At 42.2% G+C, this 26,974-nt stretch overlaps 1 protein-coding gene across 1 annotated transcript in view; it reads right to left on the bottom strand.

Moving 5' to 3' along the window:
• The window catches only part of PLPP3 (phospholipid phosphatase 3), a 70,511-nt gene extending 45,959 nt beyond the window's left edge, over positions 1-24,552 (bottom strand). Inside the window, exon 1 of the mRNA XM_030573827.1 lies at positions 23,929-24,552. Coding sequence (XP_030429687.1) covers positions 23,929-24,196 — 268 coding nt within the window. The 5' untranslated portion in view covers positions 24,197-24,552. The remainder of the gene's footprint in view (positions 1-23,928) is intronic.
• Positions 24,553-26,974: the final 2,422 nt, after the last annotated feature.

The raw sequence follows: 26,974 nt of genomic DNA, 5'->3' as shown, positions 1-26,974 counted from the left end.
TCAGGCTGAAATCTAATCACAGGAACAAAGCTCTGAGCAAATGCCACAGCAACTACGAGAAAAGCACAAATAACATCTGAATTCAGCATTGCACAATACGGCTCCCAGAGTTCATTAAAATGTATACTTCCTTCCCAGAGAGTAACATTCTCAAACTCCTTTACCACTTACTTTATAACATTGAGCCTAGTATAGATAGGGAGAATGCATTTTAAATATCTTTTCACAGCCAAGTATTTTAAGCATTCTAATTACATGAAAACATTTTTTCCATACCATTAAAACTATTTCATGATTTCTAATAAAATAGTTTATTTTCTTAAAAAGGAATATTCCTGGCTCCTGTTAAGAGACAGGATCGCTGAGAATTCTTAGGAATGCCTTCTATTTCCAATCACTGCCTCATTTAAAAATAAGCAAATAGATGCTTTAGTCCTCAGACTGGGCCTTGGAGGGTCTTAGTTATTCTGCAAACTAACCTTTATTAAATCCTGTCAAAAGGAAAGATTTGATGCTTTTCAATGTGCTTACTATATAAACTGTTGAAAGGCCAGCAAACTTCAAAAGTTTCGCAAACTGAGCTCGGGTTTGGCAAGAGTTCATTAGCTGCCTCGGTCTTTTCTGTGTGTGGCTTGTAATTACATGCAGACTTGATGCCAGATCTTAATCTATTAAGGGGTACCAATTAACATGCTGCTCGATGATTCACAGGTAGTTAATGTCAAGACGTATGCACCCCACACACCAAACTTCGTATGCTGATTTCAGTTGATTTTTTTAAAGTAGTGAACTTTTGTGGTGCTCGGGAAAGGAGATATTACCATGACAGGTGGTAGGAGAGTACTGAACAAGCTTCCTCATGCTTTCTGCTAATAGGACACAAATCAATGAGCCTGATCTCGCAATTTTTTCCCAGGCAAAACCTCCCATGGAATTCATGTTTTGCCCAGTCAATGGCTGTTTTGCCTGAATGAGAACTGAAGGATAGGGCCCTAAATCTGATACAAGCCCAGTCATTTCACTGTTGCTCTCTTTCATGAGCATAGTTGTGCCACACTTTGAAGGGGTTTTTATTTCTGTAGGCAAATGTTCCCTAGGGAACCAGGTTGTGACAATGCAGCTCATTTTCTTTATGACTTGATTAGAATTTCAATGTAGATCTTCAGAGGCAAAAAGGCTCCTGTATATATCAAACCCACTATTATTTCCCCTGTCAACACCTTTCTAAAAGCAACCTAAAATCCCAGCAAAGGCTCAACCAGTTGCCCTCAACACTATGAGAAATGGTGTCATTTTTCACTCACTATCACACTAGTTGGAAAAATCTCTCCCTCCCTCCTCCCGCAATCATATGCACCAAATTGCTTTCTTCCTGCACTTCCCAATGTTAAAGTGCCACCTCCCCTACCAAGAATGCACATGTTACTCCTATTACTAACAAAGAAGCATTCTCCATCTAACATTCAGTGAAGCATGATGCATGGAGGCAGTTATTTCGCAACTATGTAGGAATTAATTAATGATTAAGAAATAATTATGAGTTTCCATCACTGGAAGGCACCATGTTACAATCCAATTTAACTGAGCAAAATTTATATTAATCTTTAACCTTGATGGTTGGAATTAAACTGCTCATTACCCACCCACTAGGCTACGTCTCTTTGCTTCCCCATGGCACCGGACAGGCATACAAACTGAGTCATGCCTGGGAGTTTTCAGGGAGTGAATCTATTTTATACACACTACAATCTTTAACCAAAGGATCCTACTTTTTCCTGAGCATTAACATCCTTCAAAGCTGGAGATATTTAAGAGTAGGTTAGATAAATGTCTATCAGGGATGGTCTAGACAGTATTTGGCCCTGCCATGAGGGCAGGGGACTGGACTCGATGACCTCTCGAGGTCCCTTCCAGTCCTAGAGTCTAAGAATCTATGCATCTATGGTTGGTTGGTGTCACTGCTGTTCCCTTTGCGGGGAGGAGAGGGGGGCGGGCCCCAGGCCTTTGCGGGGGGCAGCAGGGGGCCTGGCCCCAGGCAACTGTGGGGGTGGGGATGAGGAGCAGGCCCCAGGCCTCCGTGGGGGTTGGGGGGGCAGGGCTGGCTGGAGGGGCAGGTGGAAATTACCCCCAGCACTCAACAGTGGTACGGCTGGGGCCTGGTCACTGCACTCCTGCCACCGGTGAGTGCAGCCCCAGCCCTGCTGCAGAGCTCAGGGGAGTGGGGGCGGAGCTGGGTAGGCGTGGGAAGAGGTGGGGCAGAGGACGGAGCCATGGGGAAGAGGCGGGGCAGGGGCCACGGGGAAGAGGCGAGACAGGGGCTGGAGCAGCACGCAGCTATGCAGGGCACCAGGTGCCCTACGCAGTTGTGTACTTTGCGTATGGGTAAGGATGGCCCTGAACCCAGGACCTCCAGAACTAAAGCATGAGCTTCTGTAGCCAGAGATAAAAGACTAATTCTTCTAGCTGGCAGCTATAACAGGTTCACATTCTTTGTGGATCAAGCCTAAAGGGCCATGTGTACAACAATGGGCTGCACTGACGTCTTTGACTTTCATGGGATTGTACGGCTCTACATACGATGTGAGTATATGCAGAATTTGAACCTTTCAATCATAAACCAGAAAAAAAATGAGCAAAAGTGCAACTATTCAAGAGATCTTATTAAAAGGATATTCTTCACTCATAGGCTAAGTGGCAATTTTTTTGAAATTTTTTTTTGATGTGTATTGTTATAAAAATTCCTCTAAATGATACATTTTTTAGGAAACGTAGAACTGCAATTCTGTGCAAGAAAACCTATGATTTAAGGATTGTTCGCTCTCTTGACCCACAGTCATCTGAACGGGCTAAAAGTAATAACAGATTTCCAAATACCCCAATTTATCACAATGATTAGTTTGCCAGGTGAAACTTAAGAGTCAAGATCTCTTCTTTCTTATCCTCCTTGACACTCTCTAATGATTTGTATAGCGCTTCTACAGTCCCTGGATCAAATGCATTGTTTTGATAGCCAATCTTCATCTGCATCCTGCACTAGCCAACAACTTGCAGAGGCACTGTAAAACCAATGACTCATCTTGTTCGCAAGCTCTTAGTCCTGAGAACAATGTGCTGATAGATTGTGCCACCATTGTCCCTCCTGGCTGCTCCGCTTGCCATAACCCATGAAAAAGCATAGGGACTTTCACGCCTATCTTGGATTTGGTTCCAATCTCATAGCTAAGAGGCAGCCTCTTCTGGAAGCCTATAGTGGGAATCCATTGGAAGATAGGAAACAAAAGAATGGAAAAATGATAACGCATATCCAACAACTGATTAGTGTTGCTTTGGACATGCCCTCAGGCACCCAGTGAGTTTAGTATTTCGGATGCCATTCAGCAGATCAGTCAGAGCTCTGCAGAGGTACATTTGTTATTACATTAAGCCTAATATTAAACATACACGTTAAATAGTCTGTCAACCGTTCCATAATAATACACTCCGGCAGGAAGGTAATACAATGGCAGGTGTACTACTCCAATTAATTTGATTTTGAAGGACTGGGGAAGCTTTAATCTAGTTGATTTCAAAAACAATACAGGGAAATGATTTAAAAGTAATTTCAGGCTTCCCACTGAGACCCCCTGCTAATTCTTGTGGTTTTACCATCACATTTTGTTCTATGTTAATAAAAATATTTTTCTTCCCTGTTGTAGTGTGAAAGTGTTTCATAAACAAGAGGAGAAATTGACTAATGCCCCCAATCCAGTAATGCATTGCAAGACTGGCGCAAAAGGGTCTAGTCACATGAAGCAAGATTGCAGGACTGCACAGGGGAAATAGTGAAACTGACTACATGCAGAAATCCTGGATCCACTGAAGTCAATGACAAGACTCCTTGTGCCGTTGGATGCACAGTGTAAACAAACTGGGGGGGGGGGAAGAAAAGAAAAATATTTTTCTAATCTAATCTTATGTTATAGCATATAGAGATCATATAGAGCTTTATATAGCAAATAGAGATCTTTGCTTACAGGAATCATACAGCGACGGTGCCATATTATTATTTTGATATTTACTTCACAGAGGCTAACCAAGAAGTGGGGTCTTTAAATCAAATTTCAAAAAAGTGTTTTTTTTTGAAAAATATGAAATGAAAAATAGCCAACGGAGAAAGGTTTTAGAATTTTTCTGCAGAACTAACTTTCATCAAATGCATTCATTTTAGGCATTATTTGTAACACCTAAATAGTAAGCAAAAAAAACACAACCTGACATAAATGTGATAGTTGACCCTGTCCCTTGTAATCCTTTTGTTCCAGATAGCTTTTGTTAGGAAATGCAGGTTTATATCTGTTGTGTTTTTTGTACCATGCATGTTCATACTGCAAACCAAATGCTGTTATCACTTTACAACCCAGATTTTGGTCTACTAAAGTTTTGATACTGCAGACTCCTATGCACGTGCTTAACTTTAAGCAAACGAGGCATTCCTCTGATTTCAATGCATAGGTGTTTACAGATAAGACCACTGTTGTGCTGAGACCAATGTCTATCATGCTGACTAATAAATATTGCCTCATTGTACACCCTGCTCTGTCTGTATCCATCGCTTGTATCTTGTCTTACACTCTATTGTAAACTCCTTGAGTCAAGAATTACTAAAAGTGGGGGGGAGAGATAGCTCAGTGGTTTGAGCATTAGCCTAGGGTTGTGAGTTCAATCCCTGAGGGAGCCATTTGGGGATTGGTCCTGCTTTGAGCAGAGCTGGACTAGATGCTCTCCTGAAGTCCCTAATACTCTATGATTCTATCTTTATTTATTTTTGTTGTGTTTGTACAGTCCCTAGCACAGTGGGGTCCTGATCTATGACTAGGGGTCTTAGGCACTATGGTAATACAAAATAATAATAATAAAGCTGATATTTAGCCTGTAGGAGCATCAGTGTATCTAAGCACTGCCTCCTTTAAGGCATCTCAAGTCAGTCACCCAAAATCACTAGTCACCATTGATAATCTTGGTCTAAATCACGGATCAGCAACCTTTGGCACCCAGCCCGTCAGGGAAATCCACTGGTGGGGAGGCACAGTTTGTTTACCTGCAGCGTCCCTCGGCCTGCACCACTCCACAGCCCCCATTGGCCTGGAACGGCAAACCATGGCCAGTGGAAGCTGCGATCAGCCAAACCTGAGAATGCTGCAGGTAAGCAAACCATCCCGGCCTGTCAGCAGATTTCCCTAATGGGCCACGTGCCAAAGGTTGCCAATCCCTGGCCTAAGTCATCTGCTATGGAGTCAGTAGTCAATCAGCACACCTCCATTATATTAAAAGGTGAATTAGCTGACGTGGATTTTCAAAAGCATATAGAGATCTTTGCTTACAGGAATCACACAGTGACGGTGCCATATTATTATTTTGATATTTACTTCACAGAGGCTAACCAAGAAGTGGGGTCTGTAAATCAAATTTCAAAAAAAGTGTTGTTGTTTTTTGAAAAATATGAAATGAAAAATAGCCAACGGAGGAAGGTTTTAGAATTTTTCCGCAGAACTAACTTTCATCGAATTTACCTTTTTAATCGACATTTTCCCCTCATTTGCAGCTGGATAGCCACATTGATCACAACTGGGTTGCACAAGTATAATGAGAGTAGAAACTGAAGTATACTTCTAAATATGTATACACAATACATTGTAATAGTTTCCAAAGAGTCATTTTGGCCTCTGTTATTAGGTCTTAAAAATCGCTGAAAAGTCAATCTGGTTTTTGGGGCTTTATCCTAAACACAGCAAAGACCATTAGAGATTTTCTATTGACTTCACTGAGTGATGCGCTGGACCCGTAACATATGTGGAATAATGAAACTTGTGACCTTTAATGTGGCATACATTTATCCTGACCTTTGGCCCCAAACAGCCCACGTCGGTGGACATTCAGGACAGGCTGTAAGCCACATCTTTTCTGGAGAGGTGATAAAGAAGCAAATCCCTTGGTGATGAAGTTTAAGGGAAGTGGGGAATATAGTTCATTTTTGTGCTGCCTCATTATCTGACATTATTGTCTGCAATGGAACTGCTGCTGCTTTTGGGATTTTTTAAGTATTTAAGTATTTGCCAGAAATGCCTAGAGTGTTCAGACAGAAATCACAGTAAATATATATGAAGGGGAGATTCTTCCAAAGTGCTCAGCATTGGCTTAACTTTGCTCCCAGTTAAGTCAAAAGAAGAAGCAGCAGCATTTGAGCGTATTATGCCCGTCAGGTATATTTTAAAATACCAAGGGTCCTTCATTAGCATTAACTAGGAAAGATTTCAGTCTTCAGTCTTCAGCTTTTACCTACATCTCTCTCCAGAAGCAACTGCTTGACTATATTTATTTTTTTGAGGGCTTTTAAAAATCCACATTTTCCCTCGTTTCCAAATCGTTGTGTTCTTTGCAATCCATAGAGGAAATGGTCTTCCAAAAGTCCTTTCTGAACCTACCTCTCCACTTCTCATGTCATTGCAATATTACTTTCGCCATGTTTGAACAGCCTACACTCCAAGGCTTGCTGATGTCAGCAGGCCTGCAGCTTAGCCCAACTCTTTCATTCTGTTGTCTAATAAACCTTTCAGTGTGTTTGACAGGATACATGTCTTGTCCAGCCATGAAAGCTTTTTTGTTTATCATGAGGCTTTTTAATAAACAGGAAGTGAAAATATGGACCTGACATTTTATTGCTTCCTTGTGCTTGACATTAGGTTTTCTTCCATTTGTTCTCATATCTAGGAAGGAACCTCAGGAGGTCACCTAGTCCAAGCCCCTACTCAAAGGAGAACTAATCCCTAGACAGATTTTTACCACAGTTCCCTAAATGGCCCCCTTAAGGATTGAACTCACAACCCTGGATTTAGTAAGCCAATGCTCAAACCACAGAGCTACTCCTCACCAAGCTAATTTGCTTTCCCTGGATTGTTTTAATGCTTTGAGTCCTTATGCCAACTATCGCTGCCTGGATAATTTATGGGAAAATCAAGTGGGGGAAAAACTTAATACAATAATAAGAGAGAGAGAGAAAGCATCGAACTATTGAGTTCTGTCATTCACTGGCAGGTTATGGGGCATGGTTTTATCCAGGCCACAAATACAAAAACAACAAACAATATGTGAGAGAGGTCATAAATATTTCAGCTTTCCTCTATTACAACCAAATATCCAGTTGGCTGGACTGGGACTTTACAGGCAGCACCCTCCTTTTATATGAGTATTATTTATTTGTATTGTGGTGGCACTCAGAGGCCCCTGTTGGGGGCTGAGACGATTTTGTACTAGGTGCTGTACACATACAAAGAGCTCACAACTCTCCACCTTCAGCTGTTGCCCTATGAACACGGACAAACATGGACACAGACCCTTGTCCCTCCATCTCTCTTCCTCCCCTTTTTCTCTCTCCCGCAGCCCAAGTAAGAGTTTATTACCGGGGGCAGGGTACAGTGCTTTCTCTTCCCTCTCCATTCTTTTCCTTCGATCACTCTGCCCCTTTATCTGATATCATGCCTTGTACCACAATATCTCGGTAACTACCTCCTCAACTCTCCCCCATGTCTGTCTCCTTAGCCAACCAGCGATGGGATTGTGATTTCAGAAGTAAATGGCCCTTCCTGACCAGCTCATTTTGGAGTGCTGGGATGGCGGCAGTACTGCAGGGTGAGCAGATAGTATATGTGAAAAATCAGGACAGGGGGTAGGGGATAATAGGAGCTATATAAGAAAAAGCTCCAAATATCGGGACTGTCCCTATAAAATCAGGACTCTGGCCATCCTACGGCACTGAGGGGCAGTCAGACAGAGACACAAGCAAGACTCTTGGAGCCAGAGATGCTAGGGAGAGAAATCCACCTATCTTTGTGGGAAGAGAATCTTTCCCTGCTCCATTACAAAAATGCAAAACCATATTCACATCCCTTTGGCGAATCCTCTGCCAGTAGAGAAGAGAGACACGCACCTACAGCTTATCCCCTCGCCTGGAAAACAAAACCATGCTGTGTTGAGAAGTCTTATACTTTCCTGCGTCCACCTCACATCGTTCTAGTCCTGCAGATGCTTCACCAACCCTAAACTGCTCTCTTTTAGAAGCCAAGCCTCAGCCTCTCCACTGAAAAGCCTCTTTGTTTGTATTCTCTTTCCAAATCAGCATATCCTCAGATTGAACCCCCAATGCTTTTTTTAAAGCTCAGATGCCTTGGCAGCAGAAAGATCCGCCAGCAGGTTTGTGGTCCCGTAATAGCTTTCAAAACCTCAGTGCTGGGGCACGTACATTGCTAAGGAACTCGTTTCAAGTTAAAAGAGAGGAAAAAGAAAGTATCACAAAATTACTTCCAACAACTCTTTAATCATTAATTGCTACCAGAAGAACTAAATTCCTTCCCTCACCTCTCCCCAAGTTTAAATGATATAGGGTAAGACACACCAGAAAGCTTGAAATGCAGTTTGTTCTCCAAAGCAGGAATATTTTAAAGGGAAAAGGAAAAAAAAGTGTACCTTCCTCATCTGAAAGCACAGTCATGGGCACCACATTTTGTGAGGGGACGTGCGGACTCATGGGACGGGGACTAGGGAGGTTTTAGGTTCAATTCCCAGATCTGCCACAGACTTCATGTACCACATGAAAGAAATCACTAAAACCTTCTATGCCCCATCTGAAAGAATGAGGATAATAAGCCTGCCATATGATGCTGAGCTCAATGTTTCAGACCCAAATGTTTAAATCTGATCTACCTAAAAAAACCAAACCCAATATATCTTGGTTTCTGTCCTGTGCTGACTTCTGAACCCAGTCTCTCTCTACTAGCATCAGAGATGCAGTTTAGAATCCCACTTGCTGTTACATCACACAAATGCCTTTAAGTGACTAACCTGAACATCACAGCATGAATGAAGGTTGTGACTCGCTACATAGTGCCTAGATTTTGCAACAGCCCTACAACAGAACCCAGCCAGTTGTTCGAGACCCCCTCTTGATACAGGTCTGATCCCAAGCCCATTCAAGCCAATGGGGGACGGTTCTTTCTCTTGACTTCAGTAGGCTTTGGATAAAGCCCTACCCGAGCAGCCCAAAGTGAGATAAGAAACTGAGAGCCTGATTTCCCCTGCCTTGCCCCTTGTGAAAGCATTTATCTCCAAGCAGAAATGCCACTGTTCTGGTCTGCTGGCATTTTCTGCCCTGACTGCACCCAGTTGCACAGGTTAAGTGATTCTAAAAGGCAGGGCGGAACAGAGTACCCAAGTCAGTGGGATTCTTGCCATTGACTGCAAAGCAACAGCACTGGGTTCCAAACCTGTACTGAGAATATCCCTGGCCTTTATGGATTTAGCTCATGCCTTTAATCAAAATTCATAGGCTAGCCTAACATACCTTTTTTGATGGCAATCGAAGGCCACAGCGCATAGTATGGAATAATGGGGTATGAAATGCTTTTCAATGACAGTCGCGATATTCAAAAATATTCAAAGCTGGTTAATTTTTGCTTTTCATTTATTGCGCTGTAAATTCAACCCACTAGACTATTTTAAATGTACACTGCAGGGGAAAAAAATGCCCCTGATTATATGTCATCTACCTTTCAGCCCAGCAGAGTTTCAAAGGCATGTTATAACTCCCTTAAAAGAATGGGAACACTTTCAAACCACTTTACTGAGAACTGGCCCTTATGAGGCACTGGTGCAGCTCCACTGATATGAGTGGTTCGACTCTGATTTAATTCAAAGACTTACATCCTCAAGTCTGACCCCCTATATAACACACAGGCCATGAAATTTCATCCAGACACCCCTATATTGAGCTAATAGCTTGTATCTGACTAAAGCATATGGTCCAGTAAGGTATCCTGTCTTGATCTGAAGATTTCACATAACTGTCAAATGAGAGTAACTGCATTGAAACCAAAGAACTTATAAGCCTGTCTGAAATCAGACTGAGGCCCTGCAGCTTTAATCAACCTCTCTGTAAGCAGACAGTTTGCTCTCAACTGCATTTGACTCCTTATCAACCTCACATTTTTTATCCTGCCAATGATAGAGAATCTGCAGTTTTGCAAGTGACTTCAACGGAAGCATTATGAGAGTCTCTAAAGGCATAATTATATCCATGCAGGGAACTCAACCAGGGCCTACGGTTGACAATATCATATCCTCAACTACTCATTAAAATAAACTTTGTGTCCAGAATACATTCTGTAACAGCGCTTACAGCCCAGTCTTTAGAAAGCTTCTTTGTAACCTTGAATTTTATCAAGATTTTATCAAAATGGGCCTTCTCCAAAACCCCATCTGACTTTTCATGGGTTTTATTTGTCAAAGATTCATGCCAACTCAGTCAGAAAAATAAATGCCACAAAACTTGTCATTTAAGAAAAAAAACGTACAGACCAATGCTTTAGAAACTTGCCCACATGCTAATCACTCAACTATTCAGCTTCAGATTGAATAGGACTCCAACAATGGCATAGAAATACACTGAACCCATTCCACATTTCATGCCCCTTCACTCAAAATGTTGCTGTTACCTTGGTTTTTAACTGCTTTGTGGAAACTGCACCAGAATGACAGCTGCGTGCTAAAGCTGCACTCCTTCTGTGGGGAAATGAAAGTGACAACGATTTCTTGGGAAACACCCATTTTATTATCCTACTTAACATATTTGAATGGAATATAGGACCTCATCCTGCAAACACTCATATAAGTAAGGATTAGGCCCTAAAATAAAAGCACAGTCTTCTGTGGCTAGTAAAATCAGGAAGATTTTTGTTAGCCTGGCAATTACAAGTAGGATAAAACTTTGGTAAATCATCTATCTTTAGGATTAACCATTTGTACGATGTGTTATTGTTTAACAGATGTCTCATGTATGTTTTTATCAAGGTACACCACAACTCTTCTGTTCCGGGTTTGGACAAGCCTGTTCCAAATGCAAAAGGTACCCAGATGGCACAACACCCATTTCCCCTTATTTGAGAAGTACACATGAAACTGTGGTCACTTAAACTTGTAACATTAATAGGTTCAGTTAATCAAACATTGATTTTGAAAGTCTTAGCAATCTAGTGTCTTACTGATAGATGCACAGAACTCCCATTAATATTAACAGGAGTTATACACATTCCTCCTTTGAGATGAAGTTTAAGGCAATGAACTGTAACTTGGGAGATCTGGGTCTAATTCCCTCTTCTGCCACAAGACTTCCTGTGTGACTTTGAGCAAGGTATTAGGCACTCAGTTGGATTTTCAAAAGCACCTAAGCACCTAGTTCCCATGTGATTTAGGTGCCTAGGCACTTTTGAAAATCCCACTAGGTGCCTCTCTGTATCTTTAGGTACCTAAATATCTTTTAAAATGTGGCCTCTAATCTCTCTGTGTCTCAGTTTCCCATCTGAAAACTGGGGATAAAAATCCTTCCTTTTTTCACCATCCTTGGTCTGCCTTGTCTATTTAGACTGTAAACTCCTTGGGACAGGGGCTGTTTCTTACTATGCCTCTGGACAGCCCCTGGACAGCCCCTGGCCCAATGGGGCTCTGATTTCAGTTGCAGACTCTATGTGCTTCTGTGATACAAAAATAATAATAAATAATGCATCACGAGGAGGGAAAAAAGCCCTGATGGTTTAAGTAATCATAGGATCAACTTCTGGTTTAACATAAAGTGCACGACCCACAGCTGGTGTCAACTGTCCCATTCTTATTGACTTCCACGGAGTGACACTGATTTACAGCGGCTGAGAATCTGCCCCAAATTATTAGACCAGCTGCAGAACATCATTTAGAAAACAAATGCACAGGGAGATCCACTAAAATGAACTCAACAGGGGATCAGTAAAGACAATGTCGTAATGAGATATTTTTAACTAGTGTTTCCCTTATGAAAATCTCAGTTTAAAAACAAGGAGCAGGGCGATATATTTTTGCTAGGGCTTTATGAAAAGCCATGGCGTTTGAGTCGCTGCTGCTAAGAAGTGTTTGGGGTTCTTGGATAGTTGCTATGGACACTGCACTTGTACAATGACTATAGGGAAGACTTGCCTGTAAACATCAGTGGGAAAGATAACTGGAGCCGTCTTCTGTATTAGTTCTGTATAGCATGAACTAACCCTTGCAAGAGGGTTTAAGGAATGTGGCATAACATCCAAAATGCCAAGTTGTAATTACTTTGAAAATACCAGAAAGATTGGGGAAGAAGAAAATGCTTCCACCACATTCACTGTCTTTTTTTTTCTCTTTATAATTAAATGTTTGGGCAAGTCATGCAATTATGTCTAAGCTCTGAAGAAGTGTATCATGAAAACAGCGGAGATGGAATTCATATGCACTCTGTGGTTCCAGCTTCAGCGCAGGCATGATCAGACCCTAGGGCAATGCTGTAAAAACTTTCCAAAACAGCTGTAACTTTGACGGGTTTACAATAAAACCATTTTGTGGTTAGTTACATATAGGTGTGATACCATTTTGTCACTTCCTTTTTGTGGTTGCAAGCATCAATAACTACCCCCCTTCGAAGCAGCAAGCTGTCAGAAAACCTGTCATTTGCTGCATGAAAGAGAGGAACGCCCACAGCTGCTAACTAGCGAATCTCAGTCTTCCTGTTTGATCAAGTGAAAGGAAGAACAGGCCGCCTTTTTGGCTGCTGTTACTGATAAAACAAAAGTGACTCCTGATCCTGCAGTCTTTACTGCCCTGACCCTGCAAACACTTATATATATGCATTTAACCGTAAGCACAGTTCCATTAAATTTCAGTGGACCCACTCATGTTTACCCACAGGCATTCATTAGTGTTTGCCGGATCATGGCCTCAGTAAGGGCAAGTCTTCACTGCAGTTAACTTGGATTATCAGCACACAGCTTAGCCTAGCACTGGTGTGAATAGCCACAGTGCAAAGCCCAACTACAGTTATTGTGCCCTGGATGCACTCACCTTTGTGTGTGTTGCTAAGGCGTCTACTGACAGATCCCATGGTTCTCTGTGCTACAGTAAGCTGAGCCACTCTACGATTCTTTCCCAGTGAATTGTGGGAAGGCATTAGAGGACTATCAGCACTCAAAGGAGTTAGCCTGCATCTTCACCGCAAAGCAGGTGGTTTAGGTTTACCAGCCTGCATGACAGCCTCACTTGGGCTTTATTACAGCTTCAGACAGCCCAGCCATCTCAGGCTGAATGTGCCACTAAACCCAGGTGAGAAGATTTTGTGCATGGGGAGGAGGGGGGTTAGGGACAACACCCAAGTAACGGCCCTCGTTACTCTGCAGTCAAGATGTACTTTGCATGGCTGAAATCAATGAGAGCTTAGCCAGAGTGTGGACTGTAGAATTGGATCCTCGGTTATTTGAGCTGTTAATTTTACCTGAGACAAAACACATGCATTTGTTCTTTCACCACTGGGGAAGTTTCCTTCCTAGTTTATTAACCACTTCCTCATACACACACATTATTTAGATCAATTTTAACACAGTGATACAAATACAAAAGGCATAAATATTATAACCATCTTGAGAACTAAACTCATCACAGGACCTAGAGTTCAATACATTAATATGCCAAAACAATGTTGTTTAATAGTTAATATTGACTTGGAGAGTCAAATAATTGCCCTGTCTCCCAGTATTTTGGATTTAGTTAGAACTAACATCCAAAATACCCAACAAAATAAAGAATAAGACATTGCTGTCAGTGAAATAAAGAACAAAATTTGACAGAGCTGAAGTTTGTGGAAATCTCTGATACACCTAATTTCTTTGGGATGAACACAATTTCCATAGTTTTAAAATATACTCCTTTGGGAACCATCTTACTGCAAGTGAGCCTTCCATCAAAAGCTATTTAAAGATGCTTCAATTCTTTTTTTCAGCATCTGTCTGCCTATTCATCATGAAGGAAACTTCACAGGAGTTCAGAAGCTCCTTCTATTGATTAAACTGCACAGCTGTTATTAGGACATCACATACAATGAAATGTGAAAAATGACACGTAAGCACTCTAGCATGCTGGAAGATGCAGGAGAGACAGCAGATAAACAGAGAATGGAATTAAAGAAATATAAGGCATGTTTAAAAGTGATAGAAATGAGTTTTCCTGATAGGTTAGAGCTCTTATAGGAAAAAGCTATCATTATTTATTATTATTATTATTATTTGTATTACCTGTGTCCAAGCTGTGAAGATGCACCACAAATGGGATTCCCACTGACTTCAATGGCAATTCCATTCCTGGGGCAGCGACAGGATCAGGCCCAAAATCTGCAAGCAAGCAGGTTTCAGGTGCACAAGGAAGAGGTGAAAGATATGGCTTCCTGCAGCCTCCGAATGGGTGAGACAAAGAGTACTCAATGAGCCCCTCACTGACTCTCTTAATTTACCACCTATTTTCCGAGTCTTTAGCGTTCATCTGTGCCATGTTTTCAAGCGTCACCCCACAACCACAAGGACTAGAAATCTACTATTTTTAGAAGACAAAAACCGAGATTCTCCCACAGTAACAGAAATTCAGGAAGTGGAGCTTTAAGAAAAGTCATCAGACACAAAATAAAATCATGACATTTGGCAACATTGCACTAATACCCTTCTGTGTGAAGGGAGAAAGTTTCCCTGTTCCCCGCCTTTCCCCGTTCTCTTATCACTAGACCATGCAGCTATGTATTTATGTACACAAGATTTACTTAACCCTAATGACAGTTGCACAGTATGCTGCACTCAGTTCTCAGCTATGGCTGCACAGTACACTCCCGGTTATCCAAATGCCTGGGGGACATCCAAAGCTTTCAGATAACCGGATGTTTGGATAAATGGAAGTGCTATTAACTAATGTAGGGCTACCTGGGGGACACACTATGGATTTGGATAAGTAGGATTTTCAGATATAGGGAATTCAGGTAACTGGAATTATATTGTACTTACATAAAGCTAGTCTACCCAAAGGGTGGGAAGGCTGTTGGTTTTGACTCCACTGGCATCAACAGTGTGAATAAAAGTATGGAGGATTGAGCTTGCCAAATGCAACACCATAATGCCTAATTTTTAAAGGAACCCTAACTCAACTTTCCTTTTAGCAGCCACACATAATCAGACACAATTCATTTAATAGATGAGGGCATGTACATGTCTAACTACTTATCTTGCAGGCACAAAATGGGATACCAAGATTATGAACAACATGCCCGAAGTGTTTTGGACAACATCTTACTGCACCAACCTGACAGCAAGCTTCTGCCATACTTCTCAGCAACCTTCACACTGAAACCGGCCTAGGTCATTGTCATTCTAAACAATTCAAACAAATGAAATGATCAGCTATATAGTGAGGCTGGCATACACTGAGACAATGGCATATATCAAGGCAACCCAAATCAAATCTGAATTGCCTACAGAGTCATATGTGATAACATGAGATTTAAAAAGTCTAAAATTAATCAGGTTAAACTTGATGCTTTACATTATCTTCTGTGCCCTCTGTAAACACAGACGATTAAAAGAGCTCTTCTGGCATAAATGTAATACGTATATTATGTGCTGCCACAACAGGTAAATAGGAATCTGAGCATATTTCTTATTACAATTAAGTGGTTACATTTCCTTTGACCCAGAGTGATCAGTGTAGCTCCATTAATAGGAGTAGAGCTCAACATTTGTAAGCCAGCTGAGGGTCTGGCCCAGGAGGTATATAACTTAAGTTAATTGATAACTAACTTCTACAACAGTTAGTAATATCCTGCTCACTGTACATACTTTTAAAGCCTGCGAGAATTATAAAAGAAACCATTTCAAAGGTTTCCCCACACTTTAACACATCACTGATTAATTTATTTTCAGTAGTTCATCGCCACATGGATGCTAATTTCTGACCTAACTAGAAACCCACCAAATACCAAAGGAACCACTGTTCCAAAAACAAGGTTGAAAGTAACCAGCCAGATGAATGTAGTCCAATGTCAAGATATCACTTCAGGAAACCTTTTTCTTACAACAGTTCCAACATTCGCAAGATGCCCCTGACAACTCCTAGGTAATGCTTATGTGAAAGGGTCTTGGGCCTCCTGGTATCTCCACAAAGCCAGATCTGTCCAGCTTGTATTTAACTTTTCTCCTAATGAAGAGTGGGCAGAGAAAGCCCCATGAAAATGTATCAAGGTGAGTCACCATAACAGATCCAATAGATATTAACATTTTCAGTGTCAGAAAAAGTTCACAGCTATGACTGATGCTGCAGTTCTAACAGTGAGGTAAACACTCACCCTCCAAGTGACTTATATTATCTGGTATGGACTAATTCTTCTAATGAGGAACCTCGTAGCCATCTTAGAGGGGAAGATGATGCCAGTAAGCTGTGGAGTCTTTCGTGCTTAGTGTTTTCAGATAGATTTATCTCTTGAATAAAGTAACAAAACGGTTAAGCCACCACTGGGTTTTTTTAGGAGTGAATCGAGCGATGCCGTCTAAAGCTAAACAGACACTGCACACTCAGAATCTTCTTTCAAAACATCATCATTAATGCTGCTTAGTCCAACATGTCTTAGTTTTGCAACACCCCTCATCTTTACCTAGCCCCTGTCCTTAAAATTAAATCATGATCCACATACTGCTCCCATTGATTTGTACAGGACCTTGATCAGGATCCAGGTGGATTTTTGCTCCTGAGAAGCAGGAAGGTGACACAATTTTGTACACACATTTTTCATCATAGAGAAAGTTACTAGATAACTAGTTCCCAAATTGCTAGACTACATCCTCTGCTCACACATACATTTGAAATTTTTGCTAATATAATATTTAAGTTTATTTTTGAAAGTGTGGTTTAGGGTCACGCCAGGACTAAATCTCTATGTATATATATAAAAGAAAGTCATGGAGTCCTTTGAGGAAAATGAAGAGATTTTTAAATGCTCAGTGGGCTGCCACTCAGTCGCTTCCAGATTTCCCCAGTGCAGCAATTGTCTGTGGTAATGATTGCCCTGGACTGATGACAGTAAAGGAGAAAACTAAAGCTACATTCAGACAGAGGAATGAGAAGTGTAGTGAGTTGAGTATAAAAGAAAACGGTGGCTTACAGCTGTCCAGTGTAAAAAGCAATCTACATAAGGCGCAAGACTCAAGAGAGTCTATCATTTGACTTCCAGGATTCCAACAACCACGTAGGCTAAATGAAATCTGTCTGTCACGTGGCACCAGTAGGACTTCTGGAAAGTCACTGCACCTGTGTGAGCTATAGAAAAGTTCCTAATCTGCCCCATCGTCCTTGCTGGCAGAGTTCTCCCTGCTTTCATAGAAACGATGCTTGACTGAGAGTCGGTTGACAAAGTTTAGGTGGCTAGAGCTTTCCTGACGTAGTCCCCTGCCAAGCAAAAAAGGCTGTTTTATGCAGAGCACCCTGCATTCATCAATGGTCGGAGCATCTTCCAACGCAGCCCAACTATAGGATATAGGGGAAGGGGCCTTTGCTGTGCAGGAGGCAAAGTGGAAAGGCAGGTCTGTCTGGCCCATTACTCAACCACCTGCATGCAATCAATGCACCAGGCAACTGTTGGTCCAGTTTGTCCACAAGTCTATAGATTGAGTAACAGGCTATCTACAAGCTGACCTGGCCAAGGACATTCCCTCATGAAGGATCAATTCAGTCTGTATAATAGCCAGACATGGATCCTCCTGCACTAGTTTGCCTCAATCTATGTTTCCCACTCTCCAGGAAAACACTGCCGCTCAGTTGTACTGTCATGCTATTGTCAGTTGTACTGCTGCAGTGAGGCTTCCACTCTGAAAGTCATCATGATATTAACATGAGCTGGAGAATATCCTGTGTCTGCTCTTCAGGGACGGCTGTGTGCGTATTGGTTGCTTTTGCACCCTATCCTGAGTGCACATGCTCTAGTCTACAGCCCTCCACGGTACTATGTTATACTGTAATCCTTCCTGCCATAACTAATGGCTGTTTGCCTACACAGAATTTTTGGCTGGCTTCTGCATCTGGGCTTCAGGTAGCAGACACTCTTTCCTTTTGCTATGCATTACTGCTGCCAAATGCTGCTCTGTTCATGGGGGAGAAGTGTCAAAGACTGTTGGCAAAGATAAAGGAATATATGATTGGGCAGCGCTTAATATACAGGTGGAGCTATACACTCCTATCAAGAGGAGGGGTCTCCCTCCTCTGCTATAAATCTTTTCTACAGTGAGCTAGAAGCCAGACTAGCTGATCATGATGGTCCCTTCTGATCTTGAAGTCTATGAGTAACGTGGATGATTTTAACCTTTATTTTTGGCACTGAGCAATGTCCACAGATTTTATGTCAGAGTTTTATTCATTAACAGAAATAAGCACCTTACTTAGCTGGACTTTAAACTAGGTCATCTGAAAAAACAAAAACAACCCCCCCTCTCTGTCTCCTTCCTCATCATTCTGTTTAGAGAATAAGAGGATACTCCTTGAAATAGTTAGGACAGCAAGCAAGCCAGTCAAGAGTCCCTAGTCATCCATCCTCTTGGTTATTTGTTGTGTTTCACCAGAAAATGATATGCCCACAGGTCTGGTTAAAGTTCTGTCAGGAAGGAGTTAAATCACACAGTTGCTGTGTAGCTAGAACACTGTAGAGATACACTGGGGAGGTGGGGGGAATGGATCTAAGATACGCAACTTCAGCTATGAGAATAGTGTAGCTGAAGTCGCCGTATCTTAGATCAAATTAAAATTACTTACTTTGCGTCCTCGCGGCGCTGGATCGATGGCCACAGCTCCCCCATCAACTTTGCTTCTGCCTCTCGCACTGCTAGAGTTCAGCAGACGAGGGGAGAGCAATCAGGGATTGATTTATTGCACCTATACTACAGGCAATAAATCGATCCCCGATAGATCAATTGCTACCCACCGATCCGGTAGGTAGTGTACACATGCCCTCAGAGTCCCATGCTTACAAAGTTTTAGAACTCTGATAACAAGGAATGAAAGGTAAATGCGTAAACAAGCAAGACACGTAACGTGGTCTGTTTCAAAAGATCTTCATCCAGGTCTAATCATTCAACCTGTAATTAATTGACAGCCAGTAAAATGAACCCTTTTCTGCCAGCTTTTCAATTAGTTTATTCCCAGTGATCCCTCTGTAATAAAGATATGATTCCTTCTTTTAAGTGTTTACCGTTCTCCCCACATCAAGATAAACATTTTATTTAGTGATGGGTGGAAAGGTGGGTTAGGTTCCCATAACTATTCAGACTTACATTAAAGTTAAAGGAAGCACCTGAGACAGGCTACTGTTCTTATTTCCATCTGGCTGTCTCAGAACAAATGTTTCACATCTAGGCAAAAAAAAATAAAAAAAAAGTCTAGGTAATCTCCTTCTCATTGGTAATTTGCTCTCAGAAGGAGGTTGATTATGTATTTAAACAAGGGAGTCTATATAGAACTATATCCTGGAAAGTTAATAGTGGAGAAAGCATGTTTTTAATGGAAATTTCAAGAATATTTTATATTCTCCCACCTCCCCCCGTATTTATTCACACTGGGAGAAGTAAATATGGCATCATAGGGTTTTAAAAAAAGAAAAAGTCTGGGAATTTGCCCTGCTTTGAGCAGGGGGTTGGACTAGATGATCTCCTGAGGTCCCTTCCAACCCTGATATTCTATTCTACTGCAAAAAAAGGAAAGTTTTACTAATTTTTATGAATTACCTCCAAATCAGAAGAGCCTAAGGACTTGTCCCCTTGTCACTCTGTATGTTATGGACCAGGTTCTCAGCTGGTATAAATCAGCACAGGTCCACTGAATCCAATAATTTGCACCAGCTGAGAATCTGGTTCAGTGTCTTTACTACTGCCTCCCACCACAATAAAATAGATCACTTTTTTCTTTACAGTTCTAAACAGGAGTCACTACTCTTCATTTTACTAAACAACTGAATATTCATCTTCTTATATTTGTCCCATCTTTGCCCGATAGATCACATTTCCTTTCACTGGAATACCTTCTTTGGATCACAAACAAAATGAACACAAGACACACTGAACTAAAACAAGCCTTTTTCTAAAGAGCTCAAAGGTATAAAATGAAGATTAGATGGGAATCAAGAGCTCATGAACACTGCAAAATTTTACTGGATTCTCTTCCCTGGATGAGATTATATTAAGAAGGTAATTACTCTTCTTCTGCCAGCTGGTCAGCAGATACGTTCCTTCCCTTGAAAGTAATAACTTCTAATCTTTGTTAGTGTATTCGCACATGGTAGTTGTGTCACAGAATAATCCCCCAACAATCCTGAAATTATTATTAATTTGAGTATATTTGTAAAGACCTTCCACACAAGTGCATCATGGTTACAGGTTATATAATTGTCTTACTACGTTTTACCAGCTCTCTGCATCTGCACATGATTAAGGAAGACTCAGACTCCTTCCTTCAGCTGTTCAAATTATGCTCCTACTTTCAAATGTTACTTAGATATACTAGAATATTCACCATTCCCTTTCTGCTCCCACCTGAAATAATCGGCATCAAAATGACATCAAGGAATAGTTACACTGCATACATTATCCACCTCTAACATCGGTGGTAAATTGGTGCTTTGGTAACATATGTCAGATAATTCCTGTAGGGTTCAGGACTCCAGCCTGCAAAACTTTACTCATTCAAGTAGTACTTGCTCGTGCAAGGAGTGCTGTTAGAGTCAACAGAACTCACATGAGCAGAGTTGGAGGATTTGACCTGTAGGAATCATTTCACCAAGAATTTAACCTTCTGTTTAGAAGAATGAGGTAAGTCAAGCTAGTTTATATCTTTCTACTTATATCAGTTTTATATAGAGCATAGCAAATATTTTATTTTTTCCAGATACAAGAAGATTAAGCTTTCTGCACTAGTCTGTATTCCTGTGGGAATATAAAGAGAAAACCATGTCTCTCTTCTTAATATATTAGTGCCTAGTAATGGAGACCAGATGATCAATAAACTACGTAAAAATTAAATCAAACTGACAGTCTTCAGAAAAATGTGCTCTAAGCAGAAACAATTGTTTTAAAGACTGTGGTGTCTAGAATATTAAAATCACATGCTTCTGTTATTAATTTATTTGTTGGAAGCCAGTCGACTTTTCCTGCATGCGTCAAATAAATAGTCAGCCTTATACAAAACTATCTTCAAATGCTAGATGTTTCAGCATGCAAGATATTTTGAAAGAAACTGTTGACAATGCCATACTTTTCTTTAAATGCCAAAGCAGAGTTTCTCTAGCAAAGCAAATCAACAGATTTCTAGATATATTACTACGAGATGTCTTAAATCACTTTCTTCAGTGCACACACAATACTTCAAGGAAATAGTTATTTTTTATTCTGTAAATACATATGAGACGTCTGTACTTTGAAGGGGAAAGGGAAGACTGGACTAGAGCAAATGATGTATCCCAACAACCAAAAGTAACCTACAATGCCCATCCTTTCCTTCTCAGCTGTTTCTAAACGTCATGAAATGTGCTTAGACATTTGTTATGATGTGCTTAGTTGTTTGTTACACAGCACCCATCTCCATCTGTAGCTGTCTTTGAAGCTTACAAAAGGTGAGTAAGTATGGCTATTCAGAGGGGATAACTAAAGCACAGGAAGTTGATTTCCCCAAGGATACACAACAAGTCTGCACTGGAAACAGGATTGGAACCCAGGTCTGGGATTTCTAGTCGTACATGTGATCCACTAGACCACAGTGCCCCCTGGATACTGTTTAGAGCCATATCCTTTTTTCTTTTGTTGCCAGCACAGTGTGTTGTGTGATACATCATTTTGAAGGGGGTGAGGGAGAGCTGTAATAAACCCCAAGTGTTTTCTCTAGTTTGGCACATGGATTTTATATATTTCTTTGCACAGTTTTTCCCCTATGTGGGGAGAAGGGAATCATTGCTTGGAAAAATCAACCTAAAAGCCTATCCCATTGGTTCTGTTTCCTGTCAATTACAGCTGCCAGAAAAGTTAGTGCTGCTACTTTCCAGCATCACAAAGTTGCATCTAAGAGAGTATGAAGAGAAGCAGGGGGCCTGATCCTACTCCATTGAAGCAAAACTCTCACTAGGAGCACAGTAGGATCTGGTCTCTATTTGCTTAAGGAAAAGAAATCACCTTTGCCAACTCCTCACAGCCACCAAAACACACGTGCCCATACTTTTCTTGAGTTTGCCTTATGAGTCAGGGATGGGTTACTGCAAATAGTTAACACATTCTTATCTGGTTCCACACAGCCAGTAAGGGAAAATGAGCATCTGACATAGGCATTCTGAGATTGAGAGGCTTGTTCTGAATCCTTTGCGTTTAAGTGTTAATCATCATATGACACATAATAGTGTAATGAGAAAGGGCTTTCACCTCCTGAAATAATGTCTCTGAGCCCAGCAGCTTGACACAGCATCTCAGTCAGCATTTGCAAACTATACAGTGCCTGAGGGGAACGGGACGAGTTTGTTTTCACAAGAGTGACTTATTATGTCTTGTCCTTGCATTAATTTACACTGGGGAGGAACTATTATGATTGTGAAAGTGCTTTTAACACATTATATACATGCCTCAGGTCAGGGCAGTGGGCAGTATCAATACAAATTACTCAGCACATGGTCAGAGCTCATCTGGCGTAAACTGGTGAACCTCCAATGCATTCAGTGGATTGGTGCCAGTTTACACCAACTAGGGGTCTTTTAATGCCACAACCTGGCCTGATTCAAGAGGAAGCAGGGCGTGGTTTCTTTATCGGTGTAATCTCTCTATGAAACGCCTATTACCATATCAAAACAAGGCTTGGTACCTAAACCTATTACAAGTAAAAACTGTGATTTCATCAGTTTCCTGACTTAATCTTGCATACCCCCCCTCCCGATCTCTTTCAATGAGTTTTCTAAACTTGAGGCAGGCCTGTTTCTTGCTTAATGAGACCTATTGCTACTGTGGGAGATGAGTGTTTGTCAGCAGTGGGGCATATCCACTACTTTATCTCACTCTTTTCAACCTCTTACACTGAGCTGTATAGTACCAAGTCCACCCATAAGACCAATATATTTCCCCTTTTTTTGCTTAGTTACGGAGATATACCTGCTCTGTAGCCTGAAAAAACCTAAAACCCTGAAGACAACAACCTGGAAGGACAAATCACACATTATCTCCCAAACTGTAACCACTGCTTCCCCTCCCCCCCTGCGGTTCTTGTACTCTGCAGAGGGACACATACTACATGTTCCCAACAGACTAAATCTGGGATGGCACCTTTCAAACTATTGTTTAGACAGAAGCAAAATGAAAACCATGCCCGTTCCCCAGGCTGCTCCTAAAGCTAGCAAGGGTGGGAGATGCTGTGTTTACATACTGAGGACAGACAGAAGCTCCGCTCACTGCTGGGACATCCATTTTATTTGGATTGACACCAGGACTACTTTGTGTTTTCAATACATCGCTGTGGCTTTCACGGGGGGGAGGCTTTCAAAAGCCAACTCAAGCCACGTTCCTTGCCCCAGTGGCCTTTAGCAACATCTTCGCAACTTTGTCCCTACTTTGGAAACAAACCCCTCGGGATGGGGCTTTGGTTTGGTCACAGTCAGTGTAAACTGCCACTCTAGCAAATCTCTGCAGTGTTTTTTTTTTTTTTTGCATAATTTTTTAAACAGGGCGGGCAGATTGGGACTATACAGCTGTCTGCACAGGAGAAAAAGAGAGAGGACAAAAAGCTCTTGCAAAAGCAGCAAAACTGGAAAATGCAAGGGGGAGAGGGGGAAGAAGTCAGCAAGTAAGATGCATTTGCAAAAAGCAAAAAAAAAAAAAAATGCAAACCCCAAAGCTTTTCCTTTTCGGTTTCAGCAGAGAGTTGAGCTGCAAGGGGGGTAGGGCGGGGGGAGAGCAGAGAAAGAGCCGCGGAGCTGCCCAAGAAAGTGCATGAAGCACCAGAGAGAGAAGAAAGCTGCGGGTCGGCGACGCTCACCCATGAAAAGGCAGAGGAGATCCAGGCAGACGAGCAGCCCGTTCTTGCTGCTGCTCTTGGCCGGGTTGTTGTTCAGGGCAGGGCTGCCGCCGTTCTTGCTCTCCGGGGCGATCGCTTTGTCGTACTTGTAGTTCTGCATGGTCTGGGGGGGGAAGCAAACCCGGTCCCCAAGCGGCAATCCAGGCGCTGGAGCGGCAGGGGCGCGCTGCCCGGGCTGGGCTCGCAGGAGGCGCTCGCTGGTGGACAGACTTTGTTTAGGCTGCTGCATAAACTTCTTCCCGGCGGGGGAAAGCAGGGGAGGGACAGAGGGAGGCGAGAGGACGTTTGTGTTCGTCTCAAATCGATCAATGTCCGGGAGAGGGGGGAGAAAAATACAAGGGGGGAAAAATGCGACCGAGAAAAAGTTGGCCAAGTTTGAAAATCACCAGGTCCTGGAAGGGGGGGTGTCCTAGTAACGGCCCCGCAGCCAGCTGTGGATGCTGGCTCAATGAATGGAACTTGGGATCTTGCAAAGCAACTTCCCCAGCCGGTTTAACACAAAGCTCTGCTTTTGATTGGGGGCTGCAGCTTCTACTGCTGGCAGGGGCTGGTGTCTGGACTTTTATTTCACCAGGTCCTTTCCACCCCTTTAACACCACACGCACGCACGCACACACACACACAAAGAAACCCGAAGTCACTCTGGCGCTGATGGGCTATCCAAGTACAGCCCCTTCCTGAGGCTGACATATACATATGATAATTAACTCCACATTTTTTTTTTTTGGTAGAGGGAAGAAAAGCAACAAAAAAATAAATAAATAAAAGCCAGGAAAAGCTTTTCTCCAAGCAGAAGGGAGCCCCTAGTGTTCACAGTCCACGTGTAAAAGGAAAAGAAAATGTTTTCAGGCTGGAGGATTTCCACATTGGGGGTGGGGTACGCGGTGGCAACTGCCTCTTTAAATCTCTCCACTGGGTTTTTCTTCTGATCCGCTCTACAGGTGAGGTGTGCTAAACTCAATCCCCTCTGACAGAGCACTCTGTTGTGCCCTGTGACCTAGTATAGGGATGATTGTGAAACCTCTTTGCAAGCACCCTGCTATGCCAGACCACAAACAGGGATACAGAAGCAGGTTTGGGTCTCAACTGCTCTTGGGGGCCTGGACACAACCACTGCTCAGTATGTAGGGAATAGGTTGACCACAGACATCCCTCCTGGCAGCCTAATCCAATGGCATAATCCCTCCACAAAATTGGCTGCTTTGCCCTGCTGCAGAAGGAATGTTGTGTTAATGAAGCTAGAATAACTAAAGCATTTGGATTTTTGGCTTGAACAGTCCCAGAGTTACAAGGCTGCACACACAGTATTTACCCAAGATTATTACCTCTGTCGATCTCCCCTTTGATCTGATTAAAAATTGCCTAGGAAGTAATGGAAATTCTACCTTGGAATCCTGACTGGCGGGATTGTAATTTTAACAACCCTGAGTTGAAGGCAGGGAGACTAAGGTATGAAGATGCTTGAAATTGAATTAAAAGGACACTGTTAAGGACGTGTAAGCAGTGTCATTGTAGCCAGTCAGTCCCAGGATACTAGAGAGACAAGAACAGGAGCCTGTCATTATGCAAGAGAGACAAGGAGGGTGAAGTGATATCTTTTATTGAACCAGTTTCTGTTGATGTGAGATAGATAGAAGCTTTTGAGCTTACACAGAGCACTTATGCTTAAGGATGGCTCCTGCCCACACCTTTTTCCTTATGCTGGAGTGGTCCCTTCAGTCCTTGCACAAGCAAAGCACCCACTGGACCAACCCTATGTTATCTTACATCCTGTGCAATCCCAGTGCTTCCAGTGTGCACTGAGGGGGACTGGTTTTGTTCTAGTTAATAAGAAGCAACTCTGAAAAGAGCAACCCTACAATAACAGGCTTATGTATATTCTGGGTAGGAGGGTAGTAAGTTTCCAGTGAGGAAACATGTCTAGGTCAAGCATCCAAATGTGCTATTTCCAGTAACATAAAAACAACAACGTTTGAAAATTCTAAGGAACACTCACATGAAGGTCAAGGGGATTATTGTATATGAACGACTTCAGGATAGCACCTCCAAAGTTCCCTGTGAACCTATTTAGACAAAGCCCAAATGCGCCTGAAACTCCATGCATATATATTTCCTGTAGCATTGCAGACAGGGCCGGTGCTTCCATTAGGAGACCCTAGGCAGTCGCCTAGGGCGCAAGAATTTGAGGGGCGGCATTTTGTGTGCTCCCCATGGGAGCTTCCAGTTCCCCTCCCGTCGCGCCGTCAAAGAAGGACCTTCTGCCGATGTGCCGTGGAAAACAGCGGCAGGCAATTGAGCAGCTCAATGACTGCCGCTGTCGCCTGTGGCATTTCGGCGGAGGGTACTTCTTCGGCGGCGCGACGGAAGCGGAACCGGAAGCTCCCGTGCGCCCCGTGGGAAGCGCACAAATTGCCGCACCCCCGAATTCTACCTAGGGTGCCAGAAACTCTGGCGCCGCTCCTGATTGCAGATAATGGTAAGTCTGCATCCATACACCTCTGGCGAAACCCTGTTTGCCTTACTCATTCTCGCAGGATTTGTTCTCTAGTGTTTGGTTTGAGTATCAAATTTACTCTCATTTTTTACATGAATTCATTATCAGTTGTGATTTGGCAGGTACCGCTCCTATGCCCCAGTACAGCCTACCTCAGTGGCTCTCAACCTTTCCAGACTACTGTACCCCTTTCAGGAGTCCGATTTGTCTTGTGTACCCACAAGTTTCACTTCACTTAAAACTATTTGTTTACAAAATCAGACATAAGAATACAGAAATATCACAGCACACTATTATGAAAAATTACTGACTTTCTCCTTTTTACCATAGAATTATAAAATAAATCAAATGGAATATAAATATTGTACTTACATTTCAGTGTATAGTATATAAAGCAGTATAAACAAGTCACTGTATGAAATTTTAGTTTTTACTGACTTCGCTTGTGCTTTTTATGTAGTCTGTTGTAATACTAGGCAAAAATCTAGATGAGTTGATGTACCCCCTGGAAGC

The sequence above is a fragment of the Gopherus evgoodei genome, chromosome 8 (genome assembly GCF_007399415.2).
Source record: "Gopherus evgoodei ecotype Sinaloan lineage chromosome 8, rGopEvg1_v1.p, whole genome shotgun sequence".
Lineage (NCBI taxonomy): Eukaryota > Metazoa > Chordata > Testudines > Testudinidae > Gopherus > Gopherus evgoodei.
The sequence above is the reverse complement of the archived record's forward strand: the minus strand, read 5'-3'. Positions and strand labels throughout refer to the sequence as shown.